The 23,742-nt window shown below is 31.6% G+C and overlaps 1 protein-coding gene across 2 annotated transcripts in view; it reads left to right on the plus strand.

Moving 5' to 3' along the window:
- pds5 (cohesin associated factor B pds5) overlaps positions 1-23,742 on the plus strand; it is an 86,652-nt gene that overhangs the window by 21,986 nt on the left and 40,924 nt on the right. For both annotated transcript variants that reach the window (XM_014424380.3, XM_014424379.3), the window contains exons 8-13: positions 12,517-12,661; positions 12,788-12,889; positions 13,401-13,552; positions 14,852-14,998; positions 21,756-21,937; positions 23,395-23,564. In XM_014424380.3, coding sequence (XP_014279866.1) covers positions 12,517-12,661; positions 12,788-12,889; positions 13,401-13,552; positions 14,852-14,998; positions 21,756-21,937; positions 23,395-23,564 — 898 coding nt within the window. The remainder of the gene's footprint in view (positions 1-12,516; positions 12,662-12,787; positions 12,890-13,400; positions 13,553-14,851; positions 14,999-21,755; positions 21,938-23,394; positions 23,565-23,742) is intronic.

Raw genomic sequence — 23,742 nt, forward strand, 5'->3', positions numbered from 1 at the left:
CTTAAAAGAATGAATAAAATAAATATAATATGATGAAGAAAAGACAATATACTAAATAAATAGAGGTAGAGAGGTATGTAATATAAACATTAATGATGAAGTAATTAATATAAATACGCTTAAGCTAGAAGTAACATATAAATAAAGTAAAAATAAGATATATGATTATAAAAGAAAAATAATTTTTTATTATTTTAAATTTAATTTTTTTTATAATTAAATCAGTTATAAAATAACTGCATATACCTAAATATTTTGAATATAAATTTTATTTTTATATTTTCAATAAAAATCTATGCTTAACTTGTGATCTTGATGATCCAATCATTATTTTTTTAAATTAAGTTTGAGGACTACCTTGTATTACAGAGAGCATCGAGTAAAAAAGTATTTGGCTGATATATATGATATGATTACAGTATCATAACAATTTTTACCAATTTACATTGCGAAGTGGGCCAAATGAATTTTTTTTTTTTTTTTTTTTGTGAAAATTTGTCTTTAAGTGTTAGTTTTTGTTTTTTTTTGAAAAATATTTTTTGCTTACTGGAACCTTTTATTTTTTTAATTTTTCAAAATCACATAAATTGTAGTAGCTTTAACACAGCTTCACCAATTTACACAAAACAAACTGAGTTAAGACTGTCTAAACTGCATGAAATGATACAAATTGGACCTTCATAAACAAATAAGAACTGGAGATACAGTTTACAGAGATATCAGGAAGTTTTTCTCTATTTGAAACTACTTTTTCTCCCTTATAATCGCATAAAATCTAAAAGATATTGATTGATATCGATTAGAAGAGTGCAAATTCAGCTTTCCAGTAGTTGTAGTGATGGATTTGGATAAGATTGTGAGGAGTTGTGAATTATTTTAGTGAATGCAGGGCATCAGTAGAAATTATTATCCTTCTCAAATGAAGTCCAAAAATTTCAAATCTTTGATTAATATGAAAATTTGTATTTTAATGGTTTCTAATGATGCTAAAAATTAATCTCACTTGATTTTTCCCTAAAACATTTTTTTATCTACATTACAAGATTTTATAAACTTAAACTTATCTAATACAATCAACAATATATATATAAATAAATTCATACATATAAAAAATTTCCAAAATTATATAAACAATTTTTTTTCTTGGCTCCTTGGGCCCATTGGCAAGAACCTTCAGGCACGTCCCTGCTTTACTTGAATTGTTGCACATTTGACAAAAAAAAAAAAATTATTTTATTTTCAATCGGACGTATTCTAAAGATAGTACCCCATAGATTGGGGTTACTTTCTTTCCTGGAGTCTTTCTACAGACAGTCCCGAAGCTAATAGAGTTGTCATTAAGTATCCTCAGATTATTGTATAATCTGTGGAGAATGTTAAAGACAAAATAAAAAATATTTATTATCACATATGCCACTATTCAAGTAAAGCAGTGTCTATTATTTTCTAGTATCACCAAAAGAAGTTTCTTTCAAATCGGCATCCCCACGTCTATAGTCTCCCCTTATAATATTTTGTCCATTCATGAATATTTGTAAATTTATTTTACATAATTTAATAAAGTGTTTTTTTTTTTGTTTTTTTTATATCAGTGTCCAATAAATACCATTGGTAAGTCCTACTGCCAGTTCAAAGTTTAAGTGTATCTACATTGTATAAGTTCTTTTATTAAGTTAAAAAAGATAGTGGTGAATAATTTATAATCATTAGTATTTGATGCATGTCTAATAAGGTTTTAAATAGCAGTTCGAGTAAATCTTGCTTGGTCAGGGAAATTTTTTTTTAAAAAACCTGCAAAAGTAAGGGAATTTCTTCTATATTGCCAGACATCCTGTAAACTTTTTAAAGTTATGTCTGTATTGGTTATTTTATGATGTTGGTGTAGGTGTGCAGTCAACCCAGCTCTCGACACCACCTGTCGGAATAGCTTGCCTCTGGTAGTGGAGTACAGCGGCACCTAGGAAAGGTAGCCCTAGGTTGTTTACTGTGAATGGCCTTGATGATATTGTATGCTGTGGTTGTTTACTGTGTGAACGTCTGTGTAGATGTTCCCCCACCTTGGAGAGCTGGTTGTGATCCTAATGACTGGGCGATAGCACTGCTAATTAAACAAGAAAATTAACTTGCTAATTGTTTTATTCTGTTCTTGTAGATCTATGATGAACAACTACCCACTTTTATTTCAGGTTTGTGGAGGGGGGAGGGGAGATTAAAGTAGCATTTGGACCACTGCTAATATTGTAATTGAATCAATATCTTCTACCTGACAAGACTTACACATTTTTAAAATATTTGTCTTGAAAGGTTAACAAACTAAGCTCATCAACAACAGTATGAATCACCACTGTGCAAGTGCCAGAAAGGAGGGTGTGTAAATGATCATATTTACTGTTTATTAATAATTTTTAATTTAATAAATTCAATCTGTTCCAAATAGTTTCTTATCAAAAGCGTATGCATATATATATATATACATACATATATACACAAGTTTATATAATGATCATATTTTCACAAAGATAGTGTTGACCATTGTAAACTTCATTCTATTTAATAGGTGAAATTCTAAAATGATATTGTAATTATATTTTACTGTTTAAAGAAATAGAAGTATAAAATTAATTTCAAATCAGTTGTCTTAAATAACCGCTATTTATAAAAGCATCTTCTTTTTTTTTTTTCCTAAATATTAACAAGGAAAGTAAGAAATAATTATTATCCATTGATAAAAATTAATCCTAAGTTGTTTAAATAATGAAATAGATTATGGATAACTCACTGAATATAAATCATGGTTTTTGACTTGAATCCTGAAGATGTAGGAGTCCTCCAAAATGTCATTTGCATTTTTATATATAAATAAAAAAAAAAATGAAAATAATAGGGAGTTAATAAAAAATCTAATGGAAACTACAGATTACTATAATATAAATATATTTTATATGTATAAAATATAAACAAATTTGTATTTTAAATGTCTTATAATATTGTGTATATATTAATATTTTGTTGTCGAAGATAACATACTTGAAAATATATAAGTGGGCCTAAAACATTAAAGTTCATGTAATAAATGGAATAAAGTTTAAATTTATTCCTGAAGATATAAATAACAATTGATTACATTTATTAGTAATGTTTTCAGAGTAACTTTTTTTTTAACTATATGTTCCTCTGATACTTTTGAAAACTTTTTGAAATCATCTTTGACCAGTCCCTTCCCTGGAAAGATCTCTTATTTCAAACATCCTATGGTCGATCTTGATCCTTATGTAATTTTAAACTACTGTCATTTCCTTCCTTTATCCATTCTTCAGATATATTGTTTCCTGTCTCATTTTCCTTCACTTTATCTGTGGTTGTGTGGTCTACAATGGGATTCTCAGTGAACTATAACCCATACTGAAAAGATTAGTACATTGTTTGTTTTATTCAATTTAATTTTGGGATTTCCAGAGATACCCAAATCCATAAGTCTAAAGTCCGTAGTAAATTTTGCGAAAATTTGTCATTGGTTCTAATTCCTATTTTCATAAACTTTGGAATAGCTGATTTTTGGTTGTTTAATTATGAAGGAGACTTCTTGAAGATAGTTGACATGAACAGAAACAGATATGTACTGTTTAGCCCTTTCAGTGAGGCAAGTTTTTTTTTTTTTTTCATGTTTCGATCTTATTTCATTATTTGTATGTTACAAAAATTTTATGCCTAACACATATTAAAAATGGTCTCCAGCTGGAATATAATCAGGTTTGAAGTTAGATTATCCCCACAAAATCTTTGGAAATTTATAGTTTCTTACATTAGTTTCTTCTAATAATTTTTTTAAAAAATAATATTTAAAACGCAGAATTTTATTGTATGTATTAATATCTAACTGTATATATTTATTTATAGAATATGGTATGGTCAAACCCATATATGATGTGAGTGCGACTTTGTTAGTTTTGAGTGAAAAAAAAAAGAGTTAAGATCTAACCACATCTTATAATACCTCCTTCATTAATTCTTTTTTCTATTTGTTATCACTTTTTGGCTGTAGATTAAACATTTTCTAGCCATTTCTCACTCTTAGTGATGTACTCAGCAAATTTATTTTTAGATTCAATTATTCTAATAATTGAAGATTTATTGTTTTCATTATTTTAAATATTATTGTTTATGAAATTACTTTATCTGTATTAACTAAGAGGCAATCCTTGAGCATAATCCTATTTAGCTTCACCCTTTCCTACAATCTTCCTCGAATATTAGAACACCAATGCCCCAGTGACCTTGTGTGTATAGTGATGTTGGAGATTGGCTATGTCCAGATTCTCAATTCTTGAGCATATGTGGCTGTAACACATATGCAGTTTTCAATATTGACAACACAGTTGAGGGAGAAGCCTTGGAATTTAGATTTTTCCTCCAACTGAAGGGAGGCAAGTCTGGTTCAGTTCCCCTTTCTAATTTTAATTAGTGGATATTGGAGATGGGCAGATAAACCTGAAATTGATTCAAATAATTGAGGTTGCTAAAAGAATTGTACCCTTTAGTGATCTACATGAAAGAATCATAATCCACCGGAAGTTTGTTGCATTCTCTTTCAGAAAATTTAAAGAAGTGGGAGTAGGTGATGTATTGTATTATTGAGGATTATTATTTGGCACTGACAAGGAGTGCATGGTGTGCCCTTACCATTTTTGATCAAAATTGTTTTAGTGATTCTACATTGAAAAATGATCTACACATATCTAACTGTTTTTCCAATGGTCCAATGGAGCTGAGAGAAAAAAAAATGCCCTAAAATAGTTTCATTTTATATCTCAATGTAGGATAATGATATTGACAAAGTTCTTCCATCCAAACCTTTCTTTGAGAAAAGAAAAAAGTATAGATTATAAAAATAATTGTAACATCAGCAACTAGTCACTTATTAATTAAATAAATTTTTAAAATATTTAAATTACAAAATAAATTAGGCTTGTAGATTTTGATGTAGCATGCCAAAAAACCTTTATGTTTTTAGTATTAGTTCTGAGAATAGTTTTCCTTGATACAGTGAAGAATATTTAAAAAAATTTAATCAAAACTGTTGTCAGACCTGTGTTTAGCAGTTTAAAAATATAGATATGTGCATACATATTGTTTTTTATTTTTATTTTATGAGGGTCGGTGGAAATCTTCAAAAGACACGGATAGGTATGGGCCTAGCCGTGTGTAGGATTTTTACCCACTAAAATCACTGCCCTACACCTGTTTATTCCTCTCCACAGGACCGCCGCTAGGCATTACTTCTTGGAGAAAAATGGCTGAGTGAATCGCTTTCTTCGCATGGTTTTCACATTTCCATGCTAGTCATGACTTCTAGCCATCTCTTCCTCTCTCAACCTCTTGAGGTCTGTGGTGAATCTTTTCACTGTGTTCCAGAGCTGGTCTGAGAGTAGCATATAGCTCACCACGTTGTGGTCACACCTGGTGTGATGCTTCCTCCACACACTCTCTCCAATTCACTTCTTTTTGCCGCAAAGTGAATGCGAGTGAGAAACACTTGCTCCGCTGTTTCCCCGACAGTCTGACATCCAGGCCATTTTGCGGTGTTGTCCAGTTTGAAGCGGTACTGGTAGGGTCTAAAGCATCCATATCCGGTCAACAATTGGGTTTTGTAAAAATCCACCTCACCATGCTGGCGGTCATACCACGTGCCCACATCGGGTATTAACCTGCGAGTCCACCTCCTGGAATCTGCAGCCTCCCAACGCTGCTGCCACTGGTCGATGGTTATTTTTCACTCTTCTTCTCTGGAAACGTGTAAGCGTTGTCCATAGTGCCTGCTTCTTTCTTCAACAAGGAGTTCCACAGGCTGCAGTCAGGCTATCGGGGAAGACAGGTCTTCCAGTCTTCCCTTACTCTTTGGAATAAGTACGAGGCGCTGTTTCTTCCAAGGTTTCGGAATTGAGCCTTCACGAAGATCGATAAAAAAATCCGGCCGTTTCCTGAGAGCCACCTTCAGAGCTACATTAGGAATTCCATCCAATCCTGGTGCCTTGCCATGTTCTAGGTCCGAGGCGATGTCCTCTATCTCTTCCTGCGTAATGTGTGGAAAATCCGTTTTATATATATATATATATATATATTGTCTATACATTCAATACTATTCGCCTGTTCAGGAAATAGTGTTCTTACAATACTGTCTACAATATTTGATCTTGTGGGGAACTGCATCGTGTCTTTACACAATTTCTTAAGTGCTATTTTGTAAGGTCTACCCCATGGGTCTGCATCAACTTCATCACAGAGTTCTCTTCAGCACCGTTGTTTGCTTTCTTTAATGGCTTGTCAGAGGTTCCTTCTAGCTCTCTTAAACTCTTCTTGAAGCACAGAAAACTCCGGTAGAGGTCTCCCTGGTAACGTCTTTTTGCTTGGTTGCAACACCAGCGAAGATCGTCAATAGTATCCGTCCACCAGTACACTGAGGAATGATGTTTGCCAGGCTTTGAACGGGTCATAGCTGCATCACAAGTCCCAGATATAAAAGAGGTCAGTATACGTGCCTTTTCCTCAGCTGACCCTTTCAATTCACACTCATGCCTCCAGCATTAAAGTGAATGAAGCGGCATCGAAAGTCTTCGTGTTCCAGCCATTGGTTCTCAATTGACAACTCTTCTTGTAGGCGTATTGAGGGTAATCAATATAGCCTAGTGATAACTGTTTGTATAAAATCCACAAACCTTCCAAGTTGCAATCCGTTGCAGGCGACCACTCATAAACATCAAATCGATGATAGATGATCTTCCTGCCTCGGGTTTGTTCCGGTGTTCATTAGGAACATATCACTCATTTGTGCGGAAGCTTCGAGAAGAACTTCACCATGTCGATTTGTTAACCTACTTCCCCATTCAGTTGCTCAGGTGTTGAAATCACCCGCTATGATAGCTGGCTTATGGCAACTAGCCTCTAAGACAATGCGATCCAAGAAATTCGCAAAGTCTTCTATTGTGATGCTAGAATAGGCGTAGCAGCTAAAGATGTACACGTCGTTGACCTTCGCGCATACAAAGCCTGAGTGCGATATAGTATTCACTTCCTGAATAGCCTGGGAATTACAGTCCCAAATAGCAGCTTTACCACTGACATCAAATACCCACGAGTTGCCATCCAGATTTTTATATTGTTTGCAGAGAATAGCGACGTAAATGTACTGTTCCCGTACCGTTTGGTAAAGGATATCTTGAGCAGCTTCGCAATGGTTCAAATTCAGCTGGATTATCCTCATCTACGATGTTGTTGGATTTGCGTCATGGTTTTCAATGCTCAATGGAAAGCTGGACACTTACTACTTCCGCTAGGGTGGTCAGCATCTCCATTTCCCCGCACATAATGCGCATTGATGTTTCTGGTCACAATCACTAGTTTTGTGACCTGCTTTACCACAGTTTCAACATTTCGGTTCTATGCTTTCCGACACAATTCTGAGCTATGTGTCCATATTCCCAGCAACGGAAACACTTTGTAACTCTGAGTCTTTCACGTATACGGCTAACCACCAGTCCTACTCGGATCTTTCCTTGAGCCATAATCTTCCTAACTTTGAGAACCGGAAGTGAAATGACTGCCATTTGCGTACCGCCATAGGCTTTCCGGATGGATTTTATTGCTGTGATGGACATTGACTCTTCTCCCAGCAGAGGTTTTAAGGCCTCCACAACCTCTTTGGTGGCGAGATCATCCAAATCTCAAGCTCCAAAAGGGACTCCTCCGTCCAAGTCCGCACTTCTGCCCCTTCCCCAAGCACACCCTTCTTTGAGCTTTTTAAAGAGATTACTCTTTCTTCCGCTCCAATTGGAGTAAAAGGTCGCGTTTATTAATTTTCCGGACCTTTGTGATTAATGAAGCTATTTCCACCATCGCCGGATCTTCTCTCACCTTTCGCAGAACATCTGAGTAAGACTGGCTCTCCAGTATTTTTACTGTGACTGCATCAGACCTCGGTGGCTTAGGGCGAGGTTTCTTCTGCGATCTTTTTCGGACTTCTAGGCATAGCTCCTCCTGTTGTTCTCCCCGTTGAACTGTATTAGATCTCTGAGGGCGATCTGCATTATGATGCACTAGTGGTGGATTGGGTTCTGTGGTTTTCTTTTTGGCCTTCCTTTTATCGTCCGTTAAAGAAGGTGTGGTTACTGTTCCCTCTGATTTAACAGTATTCTTCCTAGGTGGACTTACCTCTTTCGTTTGGGTGTGGCCGTCTACAGTTTCAATAGGGTGTGCAGCTGTTTCTAACTTTTTAAAATATAGTTGTATTTCGCATGCAAAACTCCTTATCTTGCCATGCACATTGTTCTTGGTGCGGATGAAGGAGGGGAGCTGTTTAATCTTGCTCCCAAGATTCTGCATCACCTCTGTTGTGGTAAGTCTTGTGGCATTAGATGCTATAATGACCAAGTCTCCTACCATTGCAGCACTGCGGTCGTATGATGTCAACGCCGGTTAACCCGCTTTCGCATTCCCTATCGGTGCCGGTACTGGGGTTCCATCCCCCTGCACCGTAGCACAGTTAACCATATCTTCCATACTTTTTCATAGTATTTTCGCATTTTATAGCTCCTGCCAGGTTTTTGAAACAGCCACCTCTAAACTGAGGAACAGATGCTGACCAGTACGCCGCCTATTCTAGGAACCGTCGTGACTGGATTTGAATCTAGTTTTGGTCCACCCCGGGTATTCCCCGGTTCTCGCCATATCTGGTGAGAATCCCCCCTATCCGCCATCTGGGGAGGCGCCCGATGTTAGACTAGCTACTCCATATGGGTTTGTTTGTGTTCATATTTGGTGAATCAAAAAATAAAAATTGTTCATGCAAAATTTTGCCCAGCCTTAATTCTTCAGATATTTTGAAGATTTAAAAAACAAAACAACATAATTCCACCAAATTATCCTGCTCTTATGGGTGGAAAGAAGAAAACCCCCCACTTATGAATCCAAATACTTCAAAATCGAATAAACTAAAGAATGTGACTCTAAACCAGACCGTAATTTGTTGGTTTAAAAGTATTGACCTCTATTGAAACTGAAAACTTTTTTTTTAAATTGTATTTTAAACTAAAAATTTTTGCTGTAATAAATCAAAATTTGGTACTATTTTGGTTTGAAAACATTTAAAAGGCTGGTTTACTTATTAAGGATTGAAACAAGATATTGAATTTCTGTAGTGTTTAATTTTTATGTATTTAATTTATTTTATGATAAACTAATTGTTTATTTTTTGTTTCATTAAAAAAAAAAATAGAAAAAAGTTTTTTTAACAATAAGGTGAAAAGAATCATTCAAATTACTAATTCACCACAATGAGTGAATCTTTGGGAATTGTTTCAGTTAAAAGACTTTCCATTTCAGTGTTTATAATTATGCACATTGTTTTACTTTGACTTTAGTTTTATTTTGCTTAAATTTTTTTCTATTTACTATTATTTAATATATTCATGTTTTTCATAAATACCCATAAATATATATTTTTTAAAATGTTTATTTAAATTTAATTTATTAAATTATTATATTGAATGGATATGTTTCGACTTTGAATGCAGGTTAAAGTGATTTGATGTCAATAATTAGTTACAGTACACAGTTTTAGTATCAGCTACTGAAGTCTTGCTATTTCCCTAAATTTTAGTTTATTCTATAATTTAGTGCTTCTAAAGGTTAAAGAAAAAAAAAAAATTGATACCTATCAGTACTATTGTGATTTTACTTTCAAATGTTCTCAGGTATCTTTCTTACACTTAAAATAGAAAAATATTAAAATTTATACCTGAAGACCTCTCTTGGTAAGAATGTATTATACTGCATTTTTAGTTTCAGTTTTGAAAAATCTACAGTTCGTATTTAATGTGTTGTATAGTTCATAGTTCCATAATATTATAGGTAAATATATTAGAATTATGGTGGGAGTGGGTAGCTCATTGGTAAGGCAATGGATTACTAACTCCAAGGACCCAGAATCGAATCCAGCTTTGGTAGATAATGTATAATCTGTTGTGTGTAGCCATTGATACAGGGGTTTGGGAGCCCTCCGGGGTCCACCCAGCCTCAAAAAGTGGGTATAAATTTAACGGTGGAGTGTGATACTGATCAAAACACCTCCTTGCACAGCCGTTGGTCTAGTAACAGTACTTCTTTACAAAGTAACTGCTCCTTTGACCCCTCACAGGTTGTAGCGGTACAGATTTATTTATTTTTTTAATATTGGAATTATGGTGTTAAACTAACCAACACTAATAGACATAATAAATAGCTTTATAGAGTAACAAAGGAGGATTTTGTATAAAATACTAATTTTATATTAAAAAATTGACTTCACATTCCTGTTTTAAAATATTCATATCTTAAATTCAACAACTATAGGTATATGTTAAGTAAACAAGTAGCAAAAGTGTATAGTATGCATTTGATTTATTACTGCAAGTGCATACAAATTTTACTAGTTGGGAATTTTCGTAAAAAGTCTGGAATTTTTAGCAAAACTTTGGAATTAGTAGGAAAGTAGTCAGCAATTTCAATCACTAAAGTCAATATAGACCATGATAGAAGATTGTAAAAAAAGTATGTTGGAACATTTTTTCAATTTAAGTTCAAGTATAGTTAAATTGGAATATGAATGATCTGTAGTTCATCTTTTTATCTCTGTTTAATCCTTTTAGTCTCTATAATGCCAAAATTAGTGACTATAGACTTTTTGATAACCGGTTTTGATTTTATCTCCAACAGACAATGTGAATCTTTTCTTTCATATCAGTAATTTTTGACTAAATTTTATTGACTGAACAGGTATTCAAGTTATTAAAATTCTGGAAGGCTCCTTGTTCATCACACAACTATCCATTTGACTCTATAATGTTTGAAGGCGATAAGTTCACACTTAAAGCGAGATCAAAAGCAATAGAGGTCTATTATCCATGACCCTCCAAATTCCTTTCTGAGGAGGCTTAAATATGTTCAGGAATGATTCCCATAGCAAATTACTTGTTATGGATATAATATTCTTTAATGCTCAGAGTATCTGGAGGACATTTTCAAAGGTCGTTTAACCACTAAATTTTAAAGGCATTCCTGGTGATGGATGACCATAGAGAGCTAAGAATGTTAACTCTTGGAGATTAGTATCATATTACTGGAGTAGCCACAGAAAAATCTAGACCTTAATCCAAAAGATCATGTTTGGGCTCTGTTAGACATCATTTGTAGTGCAATTGTATTACTGTAATGTTAAATAAGTTGGAAATTGCTGTTATTATATAGTAAAATAAATTTGGAAAATGAGACTAATTGTAACTCATGCCAGAGGCATTAGCAGGAGCTACTAAGTTAATTTTAATTGGAATTGGAGAGATATGAATAGTTATGTTCATAAATATTGTAATTTAAAAAAAATCATTCAAATTTTTAGTTATATTTTCCATAGGTAAATTTATTGTTAATAATACAGATTTATTTGCCTAAAATCCTTTATGAAATTCAGTTTGTATCAAATAAGTTAACTTGTTGAGTCACATTATTATTTTTTTTATTTACTACCCTACCTTCCAACTTATGTGATCATAACAGTAAAAAGTTATTAATTAAAAAGGACTATTGCATTGAAAACCACAATACAAATAAATTCCATGACTGAAAGGAATGTGAGTAAACAATTTTAAAGATATTATATTAATTTATTATTATTTGTTTCCATTTACTTTTCTATTTAACAGATAAAACAATTAAAAAATAAAATTCTAAAGAATTTAATTACATTGATTCTTGCTTAACTTCAAAACTTGAATGAAAGTTTTCACCTTCTTACATTCATATCATTCAAAAAGTATTGAAAATAATTCGTTTTGGGAACCAACAGAACACAACTATTACAATGACTTCTATATTGATTATAACAGTTCTGTCTTCAGTCTTGGAAGAGGCAATTATCCTTTGTGGCCACAATCACACCTATTGCAATCATACAATTGCAATTAATATTTTGAAAATAATTTTTTTATTATTTTTCTGGTATTTTAGAAAGTAATGGAAATACGAAATTCCATTTGAAAAAAAAAGTCTGACTCCATCAGTGGCTACAGGGAATAAAAACGTGAAATACCTCAGACACTGAATGGTTCAAATAAGGTTTCTTAAGGGATTGGGAAAATTTGTGGCTATCAAAGAATGTTTATAATTTACTTTATTTTATTTACATCTTAAACTTATGATTAACTGTTTCCTCACCAGTTTTGTTACTTATAGATGGAAACCTTTCCCAATTGGATTGTAATCTTTTCCATTTCAAATGAAACCTTTTTCATTTCAAATGAAACTTTTCACATTTCATTTGAAACCTGTTCAACTGCAATTGAACAAAAATGTATTTTACATATAACCATTTCCAATACAAATTTTACTTTTTCCATTTTAATTGAAACTATTCCCTTTATAAACCAACCTGAATTGAATTAGTTCTCTTGGTGTAAGGTTTATTGTTTTTAATTATTTATTCTATTATAGGTTTAATGACATTAATTTGTTCATACGGATGAAATGTGTTCAATATTCCATGCACTTCTTGCTTAATCACCCGGAACTGAGAGCAGATATTACAGAAACTCTAAAAATGAGACAGCATGATTCAGAAGAGAGTGTACGTTATGAGGTAAGGATCATTTAGTTAGTGATTGTATAGTTACTAGTAGTAACTTCATAATGACCACCAAATGTTGAAACAGCATAAATAATGATTTATTTGGTTTTTGAAATAACATTTAAAATATTTTTTTAGGTAGTTATGGCAATTGTGTCAACAGCCAAAAGAGACTTCGAAGTTGTTTCTAAAAGTGAAGATTTGCTCGAGTTTGTCAAAGAAAGAACTTTAGACAAAAAGGTGACACACACATATGATGAGAACATAGTTGACCATGGATAATATATATGCGAAGAAGATGGTTGGGGTTTTTTTCAGAGAATAACACAAATAAGTTTAAAAACTGATTTATTAGTGCCAACGTTTGGCCTTTATCAGGGCTAAGAACAAAAAACAAGATAACAACCAATGCATAAAAGGATATATAGAATGATTAAAGCAAATAATTGTACAAAATGAAAATTTATAACAATAAAGTAATGATAAAAGTGGAAAATAAATCATTGTGTTTCCGACTTCTTTCATTACTTTATTTTTATCTATTTTCATTCTGTGCAATTATTTGCTTTAATCATTCTATAAATCTTGTTATTCATTGGTTGTTATCCTGTTTTTTGTTCTAAGCCCTGATGAAAACTAGAAATTCTAGCCAAAACGTTGGCACTAACCGCACCCCCAACCATCTTCTCACACATATATATGTCTTATTTATATGCAGTTTTATTAAATACAAATTTTTTTTATCATCCAGTTTAAGATCAGGAAAGAGGCCATGTCTGGGCTTGCAATGATCTATAAAAAACATTTAAATGATGCAGATGTTCCTCAAGCCACTAAAAAAGCTGTCACATGGATTAAAGATAAGATTCTTCATGGATATTATATGACCAGTATGGAAGACAGGTATAATATTTAAAGTTTTATTATATATTTGTTATACAAATCAGAAGTCTGGCATACTTAATATAACAATAAAACTCATTTTTTACCAGTTTTTCTTCTGAAAATGAAATCATATCAGGAGAATCCTTGCAAAATTTTCTTTGCTAATGGTTATTAGTGGATCATAAAATTGACTAACACTTTGATGTATATCTTGATATATACCTCTTGAAGGATTAAAGTTTAACTATCATTTGTAAAAATGTATTATTAATAAACTCTGTCATCACATATCTTCATATTCAGCTCAATTTTTCATTTCTGTCCAATGGATTGGTAACTTAATATATATTTCTTTCCTTATTTATTTCATTTCAAGTGTTCGTTCCAGGTACCTTGAAAAAATGTGTTTCCACAATATTTGTGGTAAAAGGTTACATCTGGCTGAGATAGAGATATTTTCCTTTATACTGTTTTCCTTTATTCCACCAATTTATTTGTGCGAGTGGTTTCAGCTTGCCGTGATTTGTTGCTGTAGTCACCATAGTATTATTGCGACATCATACAGCAGATATTTTATTTTTCATGTCGAAACAGTAAAAATATGAGCCCTTTTTTCTATTCTGCTTATGTTTTGTATACGCTAAAGGACATTTTGCAATCCTTTCTTCTTGAACTGGGCCAGTCATGAAAAAGCCTATCCCACTCAAAACACAGATAAGTTGATAGCTTTTGAAGTTGTCAAAAAATAATTTTTAACTTATATTGCTTAAATGAATGAACCACAGATTGTAGATTGAGAGCAACTTTATCTACAAAGATGAGGATCATATTAATTTTCGATGGTATAATATTTTTCACCCACTCCAGCATAAGTTTAAGACTGGTACAAACACCCATTACTAGATTTAGAGCCAGATGACCCAGACCCATGCCTTGAGTCAGAAATCAAAGGTCGCCCTCCACTTGTTGGGTATTATAAATAAATATATAGCGTATGAGATAAATGAATTAAAGAAATGAATGAATAAAAGAAATGAATCAATTAAATTTAAGATGTATATGTAACACAATTAAAGTATGAAGTAGTCTACAACAGGCTTTATTTTATACAATTATTTTTCTATTATACCTATTATACAATTGGTTTTTCCTTGAAGATCTTAAAAGTAGTACTAAGTACTTCAGCCCAATGTTGTAACATCACTACATTATTTTTATTGGTTCATATTTATTTATATGAAAAATAATTATTGCATGTAATTTGTTGGATTAGTGAATCTATACTTTTCTTTTCTTTTTTTTTTTTTATGATTTCAGAATCCTGGTTGAGAGGCTTCTTAACACAAGTTTAGTCCCATTTAACCTACCACCCGAAGAGCGGATGAAAAAGCTTTATCATTTGTTGGGAACAATCGATGATAATGCAAATAAGGCCTTTCTAGAACTTCAAAGACACCAACTGTTGTATGTAGTAACAAAATTGTTTTGTTTTATCTATATTTAATTGTTAGGAAGAGATGGAAAAAAAAATTAAAACACTAACAAACCATTCTCTTACCTTAAGTACTGTTAAAGACAGAGGTCCCATCGAACAAACAAAAGCAAAGTGAAGAGATAAATTAATTGCTTTATTAAAACAATTGTATTAATTCATTTATAAAAAAATTTTTGTGGGACTTGTATTTCTGGTGACTGGAACTAAGATTTTCATGTAAATAAATATCTTTTTACCGACATAGATATTGCTATTTTCAATTAAATTTTTGCTTTAACATGTTTAGGATCAATGGTAATCAATTTCAATTTACAAATTTCTACATATTTTACTCCATAGTTGTTATTTTGTATTTTTATTTATATTAGAGCTTAAATAAGAATTGGTACAAAAAAAAGTCTTCCAAATATCAGTTGACATTCCCCTGTAGCCTATCAGCCTTTTGTAACTTGCTAAGCAATTTCTTAAAATCACTAGAATTGGTTGAACTTTCCTCCCTACTATTATTGTTTTCAACAACCCAAAACTAACTATATAACTCCTTTAATATTATTCTTTCAATTAAAAATATTCAGTTCTAAGTTTATTTTATTTTTACTCAATGCAATCAATGAGTTAAAAGAAATGTATACGGTTTTAAAGCATGAGTTTCTGAGTCTTGATTTCATCTTTTTCTACTCTTAAATTAAAAAAAAAATAAATTCAGGGTAAAACAAGGATTTCAGTAAACAAAATAACTGAAATTTAAGTCTGGTAATTGTTAACATCATTAGTTCATTCTCCTCCCCTTCAAAGCCATTTCTTCCACAGTTCTAAGTCTTGGAAAAATGCAAGTACTTTTACTTTTAAGACTCCATGAATCTTATTTGGCCAAATGGTTTGATCCATATAAAAATGATCTTGTTTTGGTCAGACAGCATTCCAAACATAATTAAAGCAGGAAAGTCTCGTTAGTATTTTATACTAAAATTCCTCATGTGACATATTTCTTGTGTTTATAAAACTGTTCAGTCTGATTTCCGGGAAATAAATTTGTTGATTTCATCTATTAAAAGGACCTCTTTAAAATTTTCTTACTGAGTGCTGATTTTTAATGAAAATTATTCTGAACTGTCACCTCCTCAGAAAGTTGTCAGAAGATGAGGAAGGTGGTTGGAGGTTGCTGAGTATTTCTCCAAAAATTTTAACATAAAGGACGAGGTTTCGGAGGTAGAATGATTTAATTGTAGGTCTTGCCATTATTAAAAATATAATTATTAATGAATCAATTCATCAAATAGAAGACGTGTCAGGATAAATAGAAGGCAGAATCCAGATTGAACTGCTAGATGTTTTAATAGCAAATCTAGGCTAATTCCTGACATCATTAGTGAAAATATCAATGCAGTGGAACTTTTTTAAAGTCAGTATTAATTTCTGATACGGCATAATTTTTTGTTTAAAAATTTAAAATACATGGTTAAAATAAAAAATTTTTGAGGTTAATAAACTTCCAATTGAATGTAATTTATTTTAAATTATCATATTGTAGCACAACGTTTCGGGTCTACTGTCCGATATTCATGTACTGATGTGATTGATTGATTCTAGTTTCCATTTTTTTAGATGTTTCATCAATGTATACTTTTTCACAATTTTTACAATCTATCTTATAAATTGCATTTAATTTTTCCATCTTATCAACTTTGTCTTTCATGTTGGACAGCTTATTCTGTAACTTATTATTATTGTATAAACCGGTTCTGATATTTATATGATCATATTGTGTCAGTGTTTTTTTTATTTTATTTGTTAGGCCTGGTATGTGTTGAAGTCTAAATAATTTTTTATTATTGCTATTACTATTTGTTTCCTCTTGTCCTTTTTCTGTATTATCATCTACTGTAATCTTTTTGTCTATTTCTTTGTAAAATTCAGTGATTCTTTTTTGACTTGATTGTTTTTCTTTTTATCTTCCTTTGTTGTTCCGATTGTTTTTATTTTTCTTGGTGTTCTACTTTCTGTGTTGTTTCTGGTTGTATGTTTGTTATTCATTTTATTGTACCATAATCTATTTATCAATCTTTTGGGATAAAAATTTTCAGTTAGCATGGTGTATACCTCAGTCTTAATGTCTTTTATGTAAATGTTGTCCGTTAAGTTTATTGCTCTGTCAATTAAATTTTTTTTTGTAATGTGGGTGATTTGAAAAGAAATTAAGTAATCTATTGTTTGTATTAGTTTTTTTAGTCCATTTAGTGGTTATTTTTTGTCCATCTATGATTATGTCCATATCCAGGAATCTTATTTTGTTTGTTAGGAATTTATTACATAATTTTAAAATTTCTTGGTTGCTGTTTTTCTTTGTTATAATTATTAAGTCGTCTATATATTTTCTTATTAAGATTGGTTTTATTTCTGTTTTCATTAATTCAGTATTTAATAAATTTTTGATATAAATCCCACTCAAATTTATCGATAAAGTAGACCCCATCGTTAATCCATGCAGCTGCCGAATATAGTTCCCTTTGTATTTGAAAAAATTGTACTTTGTGCATAGATTTAGACCTTCAATAAAAATGTTCCTGTCCTTTATTGACATATGGTTCTTTATTTTTTCCCAATTAACATACATGGGTTTTAAACAGTTTTCTCTTAGTGAGCAGATCGGTTTCGTAATTTCTAAGTAGAATAGTTTTATTACATTTTTATATTTCTTAAATATTTATTTTAAAATTATTACACACACACACATTTTATATATACAGTATGGTCATAATAAAATTCTTTCTCTCAGATTGTGTTCTTTTCTATCACTATATCTTTTTTCCATTTATATTTATAATTATAAACATGATTTACGTAATTCTATTAATTTCTCTTGATACCATATTTATGGTGATGATATACAAATGTATCTTGCTTTCCATCCTGTTGATCTCATCGAGGTACCTCATAAATTGGAGAATGAACTTAAAATGATTCGATATTGGGCTAAGATAAACAAGTTGCTGTTAAGTTTTAGAAAATTAAAGCTATGCTCTTCGGTTCTAAATTTCTCTTATATTCTCTTTTTATTATCCTTTAATTTATTATTCATCTACAACATTCCTATTCCACTTAACAGCTCTGCTAAAAACTTAGGAGTTATCTTTGACCAATACCTGTCCTGAAGTAGTCATGTTTCTGAAATATTCTTAAAATCCATTATTATTATCCTTGAACAGTTCCATAGATTCCACAAATCATGGTATTTAAAAACTAGTCAGTTACTTGTCTTCTCCCTTATTATCCCCCACTTAGACTATGATTGCCTGGTATATGGACGACTAACTGATGAACATGGAGTTGAATTAAATCATCTTATAAATGTTTTCATAAGATTTATTTTTTTGGGATCCCTGATGTATGAATATGCCTATCTATCGAATTATTCTCCTTATCTCCTTATCCTGGCAATGCTTCCAGGTTTCTTACCTGTTCTAACCCCTAAGAAATAACAAACCTTCCTATATTACTGAAATCCTTACCTGGCCTTTCTCCATTCGCTCCTTGAACCCCAAGACTCAACAAAATTTATACTTCATGACACAGAGCTGCTTGCTTTGACAAATCTTTCTTGTCAATTTCTTCTCCTTTTGGAATGCCTTGCTTCTCAATAACTGTTTCCTGTTCCTTATCTTCCTTCAAACATCAACTATTTCTTAACCTCCTTAAATTTCAATCTTACAATCAAATGTAAACTTTCTACATAAACTAAAATTACTTCACTGCAACAAGCTTTATTTAAATTTGTTTTAGTTGTCAAGGGACTTGGTCACACAATATGTTTTTCAATGAAGCAATTAATTGTGATAGTCGTTTATTGGGTCTTAATATTAAGAAGTAGTCAGATTGATCTATATATGTATTGTCATACTATTTTCATGAACTGAATTTTTTACTATATTAACCTAGAAAAATTAGAGAATTTCACAAAAAGGTTTTTTGTAAACATCCTTTTTCCTTCAAGCTGAACTTAAAAAATCATTGGGAGCACTCAGGATGAGGAAATTCTTATAGCACATGCCAAGTGCTGCTATCTCTTTACCATAATGAACTCTTCTTTTTTTGCCCCTGAAACCTGTTTGTGTTGTTATTGTTACTTTTTCCTTTGTTTTACTGAATTATCATTTTTTGTGTATTTCATTAGTATTTATGTCTTCCTAAAGTAGTATTGGGTGTGATGTTAATGTTGATAAAGAATCACAATTTATTGTAGGTAGAGGCTAAAAAAATTGTGATTTAAAAATCACAAATCCTGAAGTTAAAAAAAGGCTTAATCCAGACAATTAGAGTCCTTATAAAGAAATGCAAATTAAATTTTGGCAAACTAGTAGATTTAAAATGCTTGTTGAAAAAAACATTAACATTACTTGTCATTTTGTTGTACCATCTTGTCAAAAATCCAGGTCACCTGAGGATTTTTGGACCTTAAGAACCCACAATACAGGTAACAATTATTTTTGGCACATTTTACAATTTAATCTGAAAAACATACTGTAAGATAGGGGAATCACCATTGCAGTTGGCTACATCATTCGATTTTTACTTCCTCCTTTTTCTACTGTTTGTCAAACTTGAACTAAGTATCATAAGTAGAGTTTATAAATGAGGTCATGAGGCATGGCTTTATTTCATATTCATCATCATTAAGCACATATTTTTCTTAGCTGTAATCAAATTAGTGATTTGTTCCATATCCTAATATTGTGAACTTCTTTAGTTTCATCAGTGGTTTTCACTTTACAAGTAGTATTTCCTTTCTGGTTAACATACTTATGGTGTCTCTATGGTTTTTGATTTCAGTATTTCTGCATGGCTGCAGTCATTCATACTAATTACTGTTGGAAACTTGTACTTACTTTACCATTATTGTTTAGTATCATTTATTTCAATATTCATTCTAGGAGATTTTGTCCATTTGCTTGCTTGTGCATTTATGTTAGCAATTGCAATAACAATGTGAAATACTGTAACCTGACTTACTCCAAGTTCCTGTCCGATATATTTTTGGTTCCTAGTATTGCTAGATTTTATGACATCTCTCCTTGAATTTTCTCATTTACACCTAAAATACTTGTCCGCTAGCAACTATACATTGTCATCTTCAAATTGATAAAGATCTTTGAAGTTACTTACAAATGCTGGTTAACAGGGTTTCTATTTTTTTATATTTCTTACATTCTTAACATCTGCCTTCATGTAGCACAGGAAATACGACCTTTTACTCTTGAGTTGAATCTGCTACTCACAATTTTTGAAGGATATACTTTTTATTTAAAGTAACATGTAACAGTTATGAATACCCATTTACTTCTCTGTAAAGTGTAATCATTGAACTCTACCATATAAGATTTTCCTTCAAATATTATGTTTACAAACTGAAGGATTTCCTTTACTTTCTGCAAGTTCAAATATCCTTATTTTTTTTAATACAATTCAATGACTCAGAAATCTGAAAGTATTGGCAACTGGTGGAGGAAACTAGTCCGACAAGTGGTTTTTTTGCCAACTCCTGACAGCTACCTATATGTTGACTTGAACTGGAGAGTCAAGATTTAAATATTTCTCAGGACCGCCAAGAAAAAAATATTAACTGCCTCAGCTGGGAATCAAACTCACAACCGGGCACTTTGGGACCCACGTTTCAATAGTCACGTTCTTAAATCTCAATTTTTCCACCCCAAAAATCTTAGCAACACATTATTTCTGAAAGCAAGCCTATTTCTCATTCACACAACTGAAGAATGACATTTTTTTCCCCACTTTTGCTAAACAAGTTGAATACCCCATCATAGGAATGTCGACAGTCCAGCAGCAGATGAATTGAAGTGATATCATTGTTTATGAAACAGTGGGAATTGAAATACTCTTATCATACAGATACTCCAACAGATATATAAAATATTCCAACCTTCTGTTCCACCTTGATTTTATTCTCTCTAAACTTAAGAGATATTGCCTTTATTATATTCATTTATTTATTTTTTTTCATGCCTTCATTTCATCAGAATATCTGAGGGATTGTATGTGAAAATTTTTTTATGTAAGAAATAATGTATAATTTATTTATTTTTAATATGTGAAAATTACATTGGAAATATTTTTGTCCAAAAATATATACAACCACACACATTTATATAAATCCATGTGTGGAATTTTTACCCCCTCAAACCACCTTCCTCCTACACCTGTTTCCTACCTCCACGGGACCACCATTAGCATTACATTTTGCGTTAGGCTACCTCCTTGCTCACATTTGCTTTATCTTCCTCAGTTTATTAATGGTCAAGTGAGCAATGGCAGGCCATCTAGCACTCCTGGGTGGAACTAGCATCAGGCTGTTGGTCTGATATGTTTGGTGCTGTTCTGTAGGCCTGTTAAAACTTATATCTCACAGAAAGCGGTAGTTGGTCCAAAATATTTACTCAACGAATGCTCTCCTCTTCTATTAGACACCGCTGGGTATTCTACGGAATTGTCCATCTTAAATTTAAGTTGAAGACACAAAGGCTACCATTTCCTGTTAGCAACTGTTTGAAGTAGTATTTAAATTCCCTATGATCTGTGTCTACCTGCGGTTTGATATCCTCCCATCTACAGGAGTGTGTTCTTTAGCTATTCTCAATAAATTTAAAAATTCCTATCAACTGATATAATTTTTTTGTAAAATAATACTTGCTTTTATTTAAATTTCATTCATAGTGCAAGGAAAGCAGTAATGGAATGGTTGGAAATACACAGGAAGCCAGAATCTCCTGAGAGAACAAAGGAGATTATGCACAAGATTACTCACATAGCAAAGTTCTTGCCTGATCAAGTGAAGGCCCAAGAATTCCTGCTAAAATTTTCTCAGGATATGCTAGCTGACAAGTCATTACTGATTGGTATGGGATTAACAAAAGATTAATTTCTATTATGCATGATTCCAGACACTTTTAAATGAATTTATTCTAATCTGTTAATACTTGAATATTGAATAAGTACTTATTTCTATTTATAAAAACTGAAAGTTATCTAAACACCATTATAGAATATTTTTTATCTTTACTGAGATAAATAAATCATGTGTCTAGTGTTAAGTTCCTAGGAGATAATTCAGTGGATAAGACAGAGAATTCCCAAAATCTGACTACCAAACAGTAAATTAATTTTCTGTTATAAAAGCCATGAATTGCCCTTTCAATCAGGAGACCCTCCTAGGAACACCCTGCCTCTATGATATGGAGAAAACTGAACTAAAATATTTAGCTTCTTGGTTGAGTATTTTATGTACTATACCACCATTCTTCCCAAAACACAGCTTCCATATCAAATAGTAAACCCAATACCTTTCATGGACTATAATTTAGTTATTCTGGGATTGATCAATTGAGAATAACGTTACAGGAATAGTAAATGGGTTTTAGAGTCGTTAGAGTAGAGTTAGATTAAAAGTAATAAGAACAACAAAAAGAATAAACTTTAAGGCCTTTATGCTGAAACAATTAACTTCTAGTATTTAATAAAGTTATTTTAATTAAAATATACTAACTTACACTTAGACTTAACACATTTTTATACATAGATTTTGATTTAAAATAAGGAACGTCAATATCGATTTTTTTGAAACTGGATTGGCTAAACGTGATTTAACAGTTAGGATTTTAAGGTATAAAATTGAGAAAAAGAGGCATCCTTGGGGATTCTGAAGATGATTTGTACAAAGTAATTTATTTAACATTTTAGTTTTGCCTCGAGATCACTATTGATATCTCTATATACTATAAAACGGTAATCAAAATAAGGTAATATTAAGAAGGAGGAGCCTCAAAAATACTACATAAAAGAGTAAAAAAAGAAAGATTACTTTAATTTGATGATGGTGTTGTTCATTAAAAAAAAGTATAACTTAAAGATATGTACATATTTAAATATAATGCATTTATAGCAAAACGTAAGACCATTAAATATGGTTTCCTTAGTTTTCAAAAAAAAATTTAAGTTTCAGTTAAGAAGTTTAAATTTATCTTAGTGATAAAAATTTAGCTGTCTGCATCAGTTAGAGAAATGTTCCATTGCAATGGGGTCTAAATTTCTATATTTTCTGGCCAGGACATTTAAAAATTGTCCATAGGGGGGGAGGGTATATTTTAGGAAAAACTGTCCATTAAGAGAGGTTTCATTGTATAATGTAAATCAATCAAGATACATTTTTATTATGACAACTGTTGCTGAATATATATATATATTTTTAAGGCTTTTCTTGAGCACACATCTTAATGGATAATTTGTTTACTTTTTTTTTTTTTATTGTATTTAATGTTCATATAAATGATTAAAAACACAAAGTATCTTATTTTAGGCCTCGATTTTATTGTGAAGCCAGATGTTTCTTGTAAAGAATGTATGGAAGTCACTGGTCAGTTATTAAAGAAACTTGGGCAACCAGTTATGACCAATCTTTATTACAACACTATCAAAACTTTATTGGAAAGGGTTTCATCAGTGATGATTGATTATGAGGCCTTAAAGGTAGGTCATGTTCTAATATTTATTTTATCACCATTTTTAAAATTTATAATCAATAATGAACCTGTGCTTAAAATTAAAGATTTATTTTCAAATCATACCTTTCTCTAATGACTTAATCCTTGCCTATTTGCATCAACTCTTCTTGTACTATGTTATTAAAATATTCTTCAATGATCTA

Source organism: Halyomorpha halys, unplaced genomic scaffold, assembly GCF_000696795.3.
Source record: "Halyomorpha halys isolate HHAL.00 unplaced genomic scaffold, Hhal_1.1 Scaffold468.1, whole genome shotgun sequence".
Lineage (NCBI taxonomy): Eukaryota > Metazoa > Arthropoda > Insecta > Hemiptera > Pentatomidae > Halyomorpha > Halyomorpha halys.